Here is a 13453-nt window from a genome sequence, read left to right as displayed (position 1 = left end):
CAGAAAGAATGAAGAGCTCCTACCCTGGAGATGCTTCTGTAGATATTAAAAATATAGCAATCCTCTGAGGTATTTTGTGACTAATATCTTATTTTGAACCCTGTTGTAGAAAGACCTGTCTGACTCCAAACTAATTTGATTTGAAACTGTAACAGAGAAAATAGTTCTAAGAAATGTTTTTTTTTCCTTCCGTTCTTCCATATTAAGAGAATGTGGACTGCATGACAGAAATAGAAGTCCAGGATGGAAAATACATAAAATATATAGAAGTGTCTTTTCAGGAGAATCGTGCCTTTTGTGAAAATTGTGATATAGGTAACATATTTAAACAAGTACCTCAGCTGGAGAGTATTAATATAATAGATTTTTTGTCTTTAAAAAGAGAAAAGCTTTAAAATGATCCAATTTCAAAATTCTATCTTTGAGCAAGTTTATAATTCTACCCTAATCTTCCATCTTTTTACTTTTCTTTTAGATATATATGACACCTATAGATATGCTCTTCTTTGAAACTCTCTACAGTAAAGGTATGATATTTTTCATATTAATCACAAATCAAATAATTCTGGACCCAGAACTTTGCACTGTTCTTCATATACACTTGGAATTATTCTTATTTAATTACTGTAGAGAGAGATATTTTACTTGAAAAATGTCTAAATACAAGATCATTAAACTATACTAAAAAATAATAAATTCCATTTAGCCTGTTTGTTTAGACAGCTATGCTTCTGAGTGGTTTCTTAGCATTGATAGGAGACTTCCCAAGGCATGATTTACTGCTCAAGTGGTGTGGATTTTGTTCCATAGTTCTGGATGTGCTCCAAATTTTACTGTTTGATCAGAGGAACGAGCTATTATTTATAAGGGGGACCTGAATGTAGAGAAGTTTCAGGATGAATCAAATATACTAATTTATTTCAGGGGTGTATAGTTCCTGTTTAACATCTGAAAGAAGAAAAAAAGAGTTTATACAATAAAGCAGAGCAAATTGGATTTTCACAGTTATAGCAAAGGACTCTTCCACAGTCTTTGAACAAGCAGTTGGGTTTGTTGGCTTGCAAAGATCTTGTCCTTGGGGAGATCATTGCACACTTCAGCATCCCTTCCAGCTGGTTCTGGTCCCACAGTCCCTGTGGTTCATCTGAATTTTGCTTTTCCAGGAGATCCAATGCACATTTTTTTCCTGTGTACTGGTTCTGTGGCTAAGAAACAGGGCAAGACATGCAGCTGGTGTCCTTGGTTTGACTCGGAGATTCTTGTTCACACAAACCTCTCTCTATTCTGACTTCCTCAGGCTGGATGGAATTAGCTAAATAAGGCCAAAGTCCCACAGATTCATTGCAGGACCTAATTCAAGTCTAATTTTCTTCTTTATTGATCTGTATTTGGTGTCGTTATCTTTAAAAGTCAGGTTCCTATTTTGGATAGAAAACCCTCATCTTTCATAGTTTTTCTATCTTTGCTCCTGATTCTTTATCACCATTTATCTTTATCAGTTTCTGTAGCGTTATGGCCAGAACAGAGCACAACAGAGGAACAAATCCAGTCTGTGATGAGAAAGTGAATTCCACCACACAAGGATGCGAAAATTTACAAAATAATTTGTCCACTCTCAGCTTTTCTCACTTTTAATGCTTTATTTCTAAAGATATTTTGTTAAATCTTTATTCTAGCTTTCAGAAACAGTGTTTTATCTATTTTTTCTCTTTTTTAATACAATATACAATGTACAAGATCCATACTGTACTCAGGAGTAGAATAGTAATGCACACAGAAAGAGTTATTCTAAAAGCAGGATTTTTTTTGTTTGCTCTGTCCAATTACCATTAACATTACGCTGTTTCAAGTGCTAATGAACGAGAACTGAAATTTCTAATTGTGATGAGACTTTCTGTAAGAGGATAGGCAAATAGTGAATATTAAAGGGAAATACAGCTAAGAGGCAATGTTATGTTGTACCTGAAGACTCCTAAAGGGACTGGTTACTATTATAATTGGGCATGTTATTAGACATCATCATTTATCCAGCCACATGTTCTCTTTTTTGCAAATGAAAGTAAACTACCTCCTTGAATATATGAAGAAAAGACCTGTAGGGCACCAATTCCTCTCCTAATACACTTGTTGTGAGTTAAAACCAGTTAAATGTAGCTTCTGTACTGCCCTTCAGGGCCTCAACCAGCTGTGGCTGATGACCAGGGTAGAGCAAAACTCATCTGACAAGGCTGGAGATTAATTGCTGGATGGTTAATTGCAGTCCTTAAAGGAAAATTGTGACTCCTAAGTGTCCAGTACTGGAGTTCTGCAAAAGATCCAAGACTTCTTACTTTTAAATCTTTCCTGCTTTTTTTTTTAATCTCAGGAGATTTTTGTGGGGTTTGGTGATTTTATTTTGGTGGAGTGACATTTTCCTCAATCCTTTTGGATCTTGCATCAGTCATGAGGACAGTCTGCTGCAGAATCCAGATTATCCATTGAACAAATAAACACCAAACTTGATAACATCAGGATAAAGAAACACAGCTTAGCAGAAATTTATGCACGATAATTTCCATAGAAATCCAGGACAGTCAGACTTGAAATTGAATTTTAGAGTACCCAGAAATGAAGTGCCTTGACTCTTTACTATTAATAGATCTATCAGACTTTGAAACATTCAGAGGAAGCACCAGCTCTAATTGATAGCTATGTGCTGAAAGAGTGAGTATTTATTCCAGCTCCTCCACTAGAGACATGGGCAGCCTTTGAGGGAAAAAGGAAAAGTTCTGTTGTTAAGGGTAGGATTGTGATGGAAGGTGGTGCATATCCAGTACAGAGGGACCAGGGCTGTGTATGGCTGATGGCAAGCTGGGAAAGGTTCAAGCAAGAACCAGGAGACAGTTCAGGTTGCATTTTGGGGATTAAGAGGGGAGCTGGTGTTGTGGATTAGGCAGCAAACAGCCAGGTTAAGTACCAGGGCAAGACAATAGGCTTGGTGCTAGGACTGGAAGGGGGAGATGCTCAGAGAGGCCAGGCACAGCAGCAGCACCCTTCACAGCAGTGTGTGCTGGCAGAGCCCAGCTGCTGCTCGGGAGCACAGGGACAAACCCAGGCACAGCACAGCCAGCCCTTCTGCCCCCCTCGTTACTCTTGCAACTTCTAATCAACAGCCAAAGGTCCCAAAAGACAAATAACATCACTGTAATGTGCATCAGCTGACAGGTTCCCCAATAACCTCCTTCACCACAGCTGAGAGGACAGAAGAATGGATTTCAAGCATGTTTATTGGGCCTATTCATGCTTTCTTTTCCTAGGGTAGTCAACACATTTAGAAAAAAAAACAGTATTTACACACTGGAAAGGCTTTTTGATGCAAAGCAGCTGTGGTAGTATGAACTAAGCATTCACCTTTTTTTTTTTTTTCCTGGTAGTTTAAGCTAAAAGTCAAATATTTAAGTCACAGAAAGTTGTGTTTGTAATTGTGCAGCCCAGCTGGATGTTTCCAGCATAGTACACTGGCTACCAGAACATCATTTACAGAGACATCCAGACATCAGAATGAATTACCACCTGTGTTCACCGAGCTGATACCTGCCAGAAATGCTGCTGCCTGTAAAGGTACACCTTGTCATTTTGGGGAAATTGAGTCTCAAGAGCAGGAGCTCAAAGCTCCTCTGGTGTTAGTACCTCCCCTTTGAAGGGTATTGAAAAAAATCTAAAAGGGAAAAAAAATCTCCTCTTATTCATGAGGGATCCAAGAAATTGAAAGAGTTAATGGCTGGATCTGCTGTCCTTGAAATTGCTGGAACATCTCATTGTTGGTCTCACTGAGCAGGAGTCAGGTCCTGTGTGACTCATGCAAGATAATGAATGGGCCCAGGGTTGCCTAAAATTGATTCCTGCACTACTTCTTCCCTTTGCTCTTGGGGTAAAGGGATGGTTCATTTCTGACGAAATTGTCCTACTTCACAGCCTGCTCCCAACCATCCCTGGAAGCCCTGCTTCCCTTAGTTTGCTGCCATGAGCTGCAAATCTAATGATTTACAGCACTAAAATTACAGCCTCCATGATTCACACTGCTGGTGCTCTTATATTAGTCTAATCACCGATACACATTTTACAAAAAGTTGACAAATATGTCAGGTTATTGAGGTTCATTTTAGCTTTGGCTATGGATGATTTAATACAGAAGGAAATCAGGTTAGGGAAAGCTCTGAATATGTATTTTCCAGAGGGAACAAAATAAAAAAGTTTTTCTCGCCTCCTCTCACTGCTTCTCAGTCATCGAGAGAGAAAGAAATGATGAAAATGACACATAAGCTGCTGCAAAGCCTAAAAATAAGACAGCTTTTATTTTATATTTGGAAAGGGAGATTAGTTTGTTCTGTGGCTATTTTTCTTTTTTATTTTTTTAATCTTTAAACAAGGTGGCATTTAATGTAGACACTCACCACATCAAAAGAGGCAAACAAATTGATTGCATTTTATTGCCAGTGAGGTGGATAATGGGAAAAGATGTGAAAAGTGAGGGAGAGCGTGGGAAGTGGGGGCACTTACAGGGAAATGCATTTGTGTGGGTTGGGTTTAGCAGTTTGAGACAGAGAAGTACTTAGACAAATTGGTTTGCATTTACGCTCAGAAATGAAGAATAGCCTTTCTCTTAAAAGGAATTACATATGAGCCATTCTTGAAGCTGGTATTAGGTAGGCAGGACTGAGGATGCTGCTGGCAGGAGACTTAATGTGCAAGTGCTAATTAAGGCCAGACCAAATGGGTAACCTTCCAGGTCAGTAATAGTAAAGGTCCTGATGTTAAAAAAAAGAAGACAACTGACTTCTAAGAGAATATTTTTTTTCCTAAACTAAAAAAAATAAGTTGCGGTCCTTACAAAGAGTTTTGACATTGGCCTCAGACACAAACTGCAGAAATAAAAAAATAAAAGCCATGGAGTTCATGCTTTGAAGTTCACTAGGATTAGCCACACAAGAGCAAATTCCAGGAAGAGAAGGTAATCAAAATGCAGGCAAGCAATTAGATCTGCATATTAAGTATGAAAATACACGGTGCTGGATTGCATATTAAGTAAGTGCAATAACCTTGTGCTTCTGGAGCTGCTCAATGAGGTTACTGTGCAAAGGAGCTCAGAGGACTCACCTCCTGAGGGGAAAATTGCTTTTCTTTGGCTGTAACCATGGATATGGTGCTGAAAATGCATTTTGTGCCCGATCTTATCACAGGGGGGCTGGGGGCAGTGGGCAGCAGTGAGCCTGCCCAGCCTGGGGAAAGCCAGCCAGGAGTGGTGGGCACCTGGTGGGCATGGGCAGGACTGTGAGAGGCACAGGGGCTGCAGGAGAGTCCCTGAGCCAGGGCCTTGGAGAGGTTTGCAGGGCAGAAGCTCACACCATGCTTGACTCACACTGCTCTGAAGAGACAGGGAATTGTCAAATTTCTATTATTGTAGAGGGCTTTTGCTGGAGTAGAAGGAGCCTATTCTAGTTTTGGAAGCCATCCCTTCCTGAACAAACTTCATTTTATCTGTAATTATTATTAAGTTTTTCCCCTTCTCTCTAAAACTGAGAACTGAGATTTTCAAGAGTCTGTGCATTGCATTGGGCCCTCCCTGCTCCCTGCTGCTTCTTGCTGGCAGTGACCACAGGGCTGGGAAAAGTCTGACTGTCCAGGCACCACCCAGGTGTTTGCTGCTCAGCACTGCCAGCACAATTCACCGTGTCCAAGGCTGCAGTTACCTCAGTCACAAGGTTTCAGCATGGAGCTGCTGCCCTGTGCCCATCTCCTGTCCCTGGAGGTCTGTCTGTGCCCACTCAGTAAAAGCCAGAGGTGGGTAACCCCATATTAGAGGCTTAGATTTTCTAAGGTGTCTAAATGCTTCTGTTATCTAGGGCTCAAAGGCAAGCCATGAACTCCTGGCTTGTCGGCTCAGTAATTGCTTTCTAAAATCCTGTGGCTTCCAAGGGAGATTTTTCCTCACCTTCTCAAGGAAAATCATTGGTCTGTAGTGAGAAATATGTGCACAACACTAGTTTGAGATCACCTGACGGTTTATGTGACATGGCACGTACAGAATAAAATAAATGCCTGTCTTCCTTTCCCTCCTGTCCTTAATTTCTCTGTATACCTCTAATCCTTTCATTTATAAAAGTCTCTTGAAGATGAGGCAACTCATTCAAAGTGGTGAGTTTTGTTTGTTTGGTTTTTTTTCAAGGAGCTTCATATTGTGGGAGGGAAAGAAAGCAATAAGCAAAGGATGGGGGAGAATGATCACCTCCAAGGCAAGCAGCTTTAATATTTCAGGAGCCAGGCAAAATAATTTTGGATGAGCATCAAACATACAACACAACCAAGAAATTTTATTGTTCTCTTTCTCCCCCCTCTAAAAGATCATGTTTGAGAAACTGTCCCTTTAAATCTACTCTTTAGTGTCCCACTTCACCAAGCTGGAATTTGCAGTGTTTATCAGCCCTGTGTGTTGGCGTGGGTGTCAGAAATCTGCAGGTGATGTCATTTTTCATTCCCTCACCCAGGGTTTAATTGACAATATCATTCCACACCCCTCCTCCCACCCTTCTTCCACCTCTTCAGTTTAAACCTTGTTCTCCCAGGCCTTTTGGGCCAACACTCGTCAAAAATGTGTTACCTTCATCATCTGAAGTTTTTCTAAGGCAGGGAATTTTCATGACTTCATTTTTTACATTGTTCTTGGTATGGAGATGAAAGAAATGTCCACATTTTATTTCTGTGGACCTGAATTTACTGTAGTAAGCCTATCTAGCAATAATTTCTTTGGCATACAAAATGAAGAGAGAGCTCACTACTGAGCATAGAATCTGGCCATTAGTATAGTTTGAATTATGAAAATTTGTTGCCTTCATATTATTATCTTTTTAAATAACAAAGCATATGCCTTCTGAATTATCTCTTCTGCACAGAATTTGCTGTTGCAGTATCTATTTTTATATAGCCATATTAAATAAATCATAGCACGAGGTCCTTGGGTAAAGTGTTTTATCATACCTTTAATCAATTCAGCAAAGGTAAACAGTAGAAGTTTTCCCTTTTTTCCCCCCAGTGGGACACATCATTACTAGAAGTGCAAGTTTAGAAAAGAAGTGGCTGAAAGATATAGGAAAAAAAAAAAAAAAAGGCAAGAATTTAATTGCATTGAGAGAGAAAAATGTCTCAGTGGTCTGGTTCCTCTCTTTTCAAAGGATCTTCCTGCTCCTCACATCCAAGGAGCTCTTTGGGTCAAAAGCCCTGAGAGCAGCAATGATCCATGGACTCCACATAGACAAGTGTCCTTGGGACTGTCCTGGGAACCAAAAGTTAGGCTGTGAGGCCAAGCTCTTCCTCTGCCTTCTCTTCACCCACATGAAAGGTAACATTGATGTATTCAGCTCTTGTTTCTTGTCCCCAGCTTCCTCTGACTCATAAATGGGGATGCAAACAAAACCACCTCCACATTCCAGTGGAGCTGTGCCTGGGAGGGAACAGGTAATACCTAAGGCACTGGAGTAACTCAGGACCATAAGCATGCCTTTTCCAAAGCCAGGCTTTCAGGCTCCTGAAGCTGCCAGGCAAAGCCACAGCCTGGCCTGGGTGTACATCTTAGTACCTCCCTCATTCTGGTTACAGATAGTTGTCTGGGATTACTTACTGAGTCAATTAATGAGATATAGCAAAAGTGTGAGCGAGAGTGTATTGAGGAATTCAGGGGTTGAAAGGCTATATTGAAACACATCTGGTGATAATTAAGTTTAACTGTACAATTTTATCTGGCCAAACATAATTACTTACGAGAAAATGTATGTCAGTGCAGCTGATTGACACATACACTGTATTACCATGGCATGCAGAGGACAAGGCTTAGGTCAATTGCAGGAAAAAGTAAAAAAGCATCCTTGCAGGGATGGAGTGGGACCAAAAAAAAAAAAATATTGGCAATTAACTTCATGGAGTTTAAGACCCAGTTTTTAGAAAAAGGTATGTCCCAACTTAGGGCTAGGTTTTCTTTTGTTTTCTTCTGGATTGTCTCTTCTGTCAGGTTAAATACAGGTGTAACACATAGTTATAGTGATTGCAGTATAGTCCTTTATTGTGGTTAATGCTATGAGTGGAAATAGTTACTGAAAGGAGACAGAAAAATGGTGGTTTTAGTGTGGGCATGACAGGAATCAATAGAAGTGTCTGATGGAATCCACAGGAGCTGGTGATTTGCCAGTGTTAAACAAATGCTGAAGCTGACTAGATTTTGTCTAGAAGTGCTACCTATACATCCTGCTTCACAAGACAAGTCTCCAAACAAGCAAAAAAAAAAAAAAAAATCTCCTTGAAATGTTGTTTGTCACTGAGATAAGCTCAGTTGGTTCAAGCCTGGTGCTAATAATGCCAAGGTTGTAGATTCAATCTCTCTATGGGCCACTCACTTTAGAGCTGGACTTGAAGGTCCTTATGGGTCCCTTGCAACTCAGAATATTCTGCGACTCTGTGAATAACGTTTGTACCCACTGCTACTTTAATGGTCTTATCTCTCCTGTATGTACTGCTGCACTGACCTATTACTCCAGGAAGGGCTGCAGCTGTGCAGCCCTTTGTTTGTGGGTGTCTGGCACAAAGAAACGTGAAGATTTGCTCCAGAATCTATCAGGTATTGAAGAAAAGAAATTCTTAACTGAAAATTGCTTTTCACTTCATTTTTCCTTGCCAGGAAAGGCTGTACTTCCCATAGGTGCCGTAATTCACCACAGGCCCTACAAGGATGCCAGTTTTACTGAAAATTCAATCTCTTTACTACAATAGAAGGCCAGCTGAGCTGCCATCCACAGCAGCACTCAGCTAACCCAGTGCCAATAGTGTGTGATTCATTGATTATTATCAAATGAACTTTCACTTCTAACTTCAGAAAAGAATTAGACAGAGATGAAACTCACTGTAAGGGCAGCTGAGCAGACTTAGTTGTAATGATGAACAGGAATGACTACAACTCTCAGCTGTACCAAGAAACACTTGGGCCTATGCTGCTTTTACTTAAATATTATTTAGACTTCTGCAATTTTGTTTACAGCATATCTCACCATAAGGTGCCATATGGCAGTAGAGGAGTGGGTGCTAATAAGAGCACATGTGAGACAACTGTGTCTCTGTGTACCCCCTCCCCAGCCATACCAGAAGCACTCAGAGTTGAGATTTTAGCCTGGAGGCAGCTGAAGTTTGCTCAAGACTTTTCCTGGTTTCCACTCAGGTGTTTGCGTGGCCATCTGACACATTAATAAATTAATGAACATCAAGATTATTCCCAGCCTGTGTTTTTCAGGAGGATGCAGCACCAGGATGCTTCGTGGTACCGTTGATGACTGCAGAGCACCTGGAGGCTTTGGATTTTGGATTGTCACTGCAGGTAGGGATGTCTTCTGCCATGAGACTGGGCTGCAGGAGCTGCACCCTGGCAGGGCAGCTGAGCATGGGGAAGGCTGGGACTCTGTCCTGTCCTTAATTTCCCATTCCAATCAGCGTGGTGGCTGTGCCCATGCTTTGCTTTCTGCTCCTCAGAGCCTGCCAGGTATTGCACACGTGTGTGCACCTGAGACACTCCACACATCAGCCTAAGGTGAGCTTTGTGACCCCTGTGTGTGCCACGCCACCTGTTAATAATGTTAATCCTGTTGGAGGCTTAACTGGGTGTCTTCCACACAAACACACAAATGATGAAAATATTTTATCATTTTTTAAGGAAGGAAGAGCTCAAAACGGAGATAAATCAACATCCAATGGAAGGGATATTGATTAATTTCCTCACCATTGGACTGAATACCTCCCCCCCAGCAAAAAGCTATGAAAGGGAAGCCATTGCTCATCTGAAACAAACAAGGCTCAATAAATCTTAGTCCTGCTGAAAGATAGTTCTGAGAGGAGACCAAAAGGATATGGCTTAGCAGTCCTGCAACCAAACACAACATTATCTTTTTCTTTTATCCCAAGTACTTTTCTCTGGTACTTGGGCTGTGTTTTTAATGAAAAATGAATTAAATGTGGAACAAAATTCTCATTTTAATAGCAAAACTGTATTCATATTCTTCCATTTGTTCCATTTAAACAGGGGAGTTCCACATTAGTCTCATTGAATATCTTACCTATGGCAGTAGCAGAAATGAAAGAATGCTTTAAGAGCTTCCAGCAGATATCTCTGCTCCAAGGAATCTGGTAGGGCTGTAATCCACAAAGTACTGAGCTATGGCTACGTGTTCTGCTGAAGACCAAGGCCTGTCTCAGGTGCTTAGTGCTGAGGAAATGTGTCAGTAACTCCCAGATTTGGGCCTCTAGTACATGCAGGACATATTTCCTCTGAATATTTTATGCAACCCTTTTAAAATGTATTCATTTTGCACAAATTCCTCTTGTATTTGCTTCCTATGAATATTTATGGGGGTGGCAGCGCTGCTGTGCAAGATGTGCATGGAAGGTATTTTAAATCACTCTCAGGGCAGTCACACTGGCACTACGCTGTCCCTCAGTGCCCATGGGGCCAGGGCAGGAGGGGCTCTGTGGAAGCACCACAGCTCACAGGGGAGCTGGGAGCCTCCTTGGGCAGCAGAAGCTTCTTGTCAAATGCACATAAATGTTCTCAACAACTCCACGGACCCTGGCAGAGAGCACCAAGCCTGCCCTTCTGGCTGCAGCATCAGCAGGAAGGACAGAACCACTGCTCTCAGACACGAGCTGGGGCTAGGTGTGTTGGGAGCTGCCCCAAAACGAGCCTTAGAAGCTTTCTTCTGAAACTGCTTCAAGACACTGGCAATGTAAAACTGTCTCAAGTGGGTCTCAGGTTGACACACAGAAAAAGTTGTGTTTGGTAATCCACAGTAATTATTTTCTTGCTGCTACTCAGTCCTTGTTATTCAGGAAACCTCCTTCCTTATAGGCAATTCGGGAATGGCATGTGTGGGAAAAATTGCTTTTTTATATCAAGCCATATAATGCTTGATTATAATAATTATATCTATATAACATATATATAATTATAATAATTATATCTATATAACATATATATAATTATAATAATGCTTATATAGAGCATGATGTCATCACTTCTTATATATATGTCATATATAAAAATATGTGCGTGAGTATACGATTTGCGTATTTTATAAATACCAAAACAATAACTTGCTTTATTTGTGCATATATTTTTGAAATATGCATTCAGACATACAGTTTGACATCTGCACTCCATAAAAACACACATACTCACGTAATCTAAAATCATATAGAAATTACATAATCATATCTAATGTACCTGTGGGGTTTCTTCTCATTCACCTCAAATACCTTTCTTTTATTTATCTCCTATAGCTTTGTTACCTGTGACCAGAAAGAAATTTGGTGTTAATTTATTAAATCATCATTTGATTACATTTAAAATTTTGTTTTATATATACACGTACCTATAACATTATATGTCATACATTGTACATATCATACATACTGTAATGTGGATATTTCAATAATGTAATATTTCAATATTTCAATGTAATATTTCAATAAGTTAATCTGGTCCATTATCATGCATCAGAATATTCTATGCCATATGCCACATAACATATATTATAGATAGCATTCTGTAAATTGTTATGTTATAGTACATAACATGTGACCTATAACATGCCTCATGCAATATGATGTTTATCATGTATGATCAGTGCAAGCTTCACAACTGCTGTTATCTTCCATAATTAATATTAAAATATTGTTACAGAAGACCTTTCTGAGAACACGTATGCCATTAATTACTTTGTCTAACAGGAGCTTTTGTTCTGTCTGATTTATCTCATCCATGATAAACAGGTATTATAATTTCACATTCTCTCCTTATGAAAGTTTTCCTACAGAACTAATCATTTTATTTCTGTGGACCTTTTTCTGCTCTTCATATTTTTGAGATGCAGCCAGCAGAACACATTATTGAGGGTGAAGGAGCACTGATTTCTGAAATGACATTCTGAACTTTTTCTATGAATCTGTATTCCCTTTTTAGCTGCATTATTGCTCTGGCTGCCATCCCACCATCCTTGTGCACTGAGTAAAATTGTTTATGACTCCAGGTCCACTTCCTCAGTGATCACAGTTAACTGAGATACAAACAGGAGATGGCCACAGAAGTATTTCCTGCCTGGTGTTGCTCAGGATGAAGCACAGAATATCTGATTGCCCAACACACTGGGGTCATACTTTTTTACTCTTCATTTCAGTCTGCTTAAGTGGAGATTGATTTGAAGTATTTTTTTTTGTGTGTGTGCTACATATTTCATGGGCTTTTGTGGGATATGCTGTTTTCAAATTTGATCAGATACCAGTAGCCTCAATAAAAACTGCTGTCCCTCTCTCTGTGGATTCCCCATCAGGGTTAGGGTGAAAATTCCATCTTATTCCTCCTGTATGGGAGATGCCAAGAGCACCAAGGCCTCTGAGGTGGGAGGGACAGACCCTGTGTGTCCCTGGCACAGAGGCACTGAGAAGTTTCTCTCCCCAGCTCCCAAGCAGAGCCCAAGGGACCTGACAGCACTTGAATTTCCTGCACACTGAGGGAGAAGGAAAATGAAACCACTGCTTCTCAGTGAGGTTAGTGCTGCAGTAATAATATTCAAGAAATGGACCTCAGTGTTTACCTTCCCAGCAACTGATGCCAAAAACACCCCCTATACCTTTAGCAGTGCCAGGGGCAGGTTTTACCCATCCTGTTCATAAACTAAAGGACTTACAGAGTGTTTTCATGAAAGAAAGCTGCTCATTTGGTTAAGTGGCCCACTTCAGTCTCACAGCACCTCACTTTGGCTGCATGACTCAAGGATCCATCCTTCTGTGTTGTGGGGGTTATTTATCTGCAAATGGGGTGTGTTGTGTATATCTAAACCTATATGATGCAAAGGGATAAAAAAATCAAGTAATGGTTAAAAGGCAAAAAGTAAGAAAAAAGATCCCTCAGTCAATCAAGTTCTACACTCATTTACATACCTCAGTGATGCATAGCAGGGAAGTTGTCTGTGGTTGGAAGCTAAGAGATCTTTCAAAAAGTCACAGGCACATTGTAAGGCCTTGATTCTAACCCCATTCTTAGCTTCCATGGTTTTAGGCACAGCAAGTGTTTTGACAGTCAGTGCTGAAGAGAAGCTAAGGTTCCCCTTCCAGTCAGGGCAAGTAATCTAAATGGCCCATTGCTTCTTCACACAGCTCCATCCCAGGCTCAGCTCACCTGCTGGGGGAACACGGGTGGCAAAAACCAAACTTCCATTTTCTGCGCTTCAGACTGGCAGACTTCTTGTTATTGTTCATTTTACAGAGGCCTTTTTTTATTGTGGGTATGGAGTTTTTTTTGTTTGGTGTTAGTTTTTCTCAATTTTTTTTTTTTTTGTTGAGTTTATATTACTGTCAGTTGGAATACTAATGGACATCAACATAAACA

General features: G+C 40.4%; 1 protein-coding gene across 3 annotated transcripts in view; it reads right to left on the bottom strand.

Moving 5' to 3' along the window:
• Positions 1–293: 293 nt before the first annotated feature.
• Positions 294–13453, bottom strand: part of LOC110473331 (uncharacterized) — a 346314-nt gene continuing 333154 nt past the window's right edge. For 2 of the 3 annotated variants that reach the window (XR_014956263.1, XM_085583265.1), the window contains 4 exons: positions 13006–13246; positions 12753–12904; positions 11291–11355; positions 294–7477 (listed from right to left, as the gene is read on the bottom strand). Coding sequence is in view for 1 of the 3 variants with exons in the window: in XM_085583264.1 (XP_085439390.1) it covers positions 11352–11355 (4 nt within the window). In the remaining 2 variants the exon portion in view is untranslated. The remainder of the gene's footprint in view (positions 7478–11290; positions 11356–12752; positions 12905–13005; positions 13247–13453) is intronic. The other variant, XM_085583264.1, reaches the window with a different exon arrangement.

The sequence above is a fragment of the Lonchura striata genome, chromosome 6 (genome assembly GCF_050655825.1).
Source record: "Lonchura striata isolate lonStrDom1 chromosome 6, ASM5065582v1, whole genome shotgun sequence".
In the NCBI taxonomy this organism is placed as follows: domain Eukaryota; kingdom Metazoa; phylum Chordata; class Aves; order Passeriformes; family Estrildidae; genus Lonchura; species Lonchura striata.
Note: the sequence above shows the minus strand (reverse complement) of the source record. Positions and strands in the feature narration are given on the sequence as shown.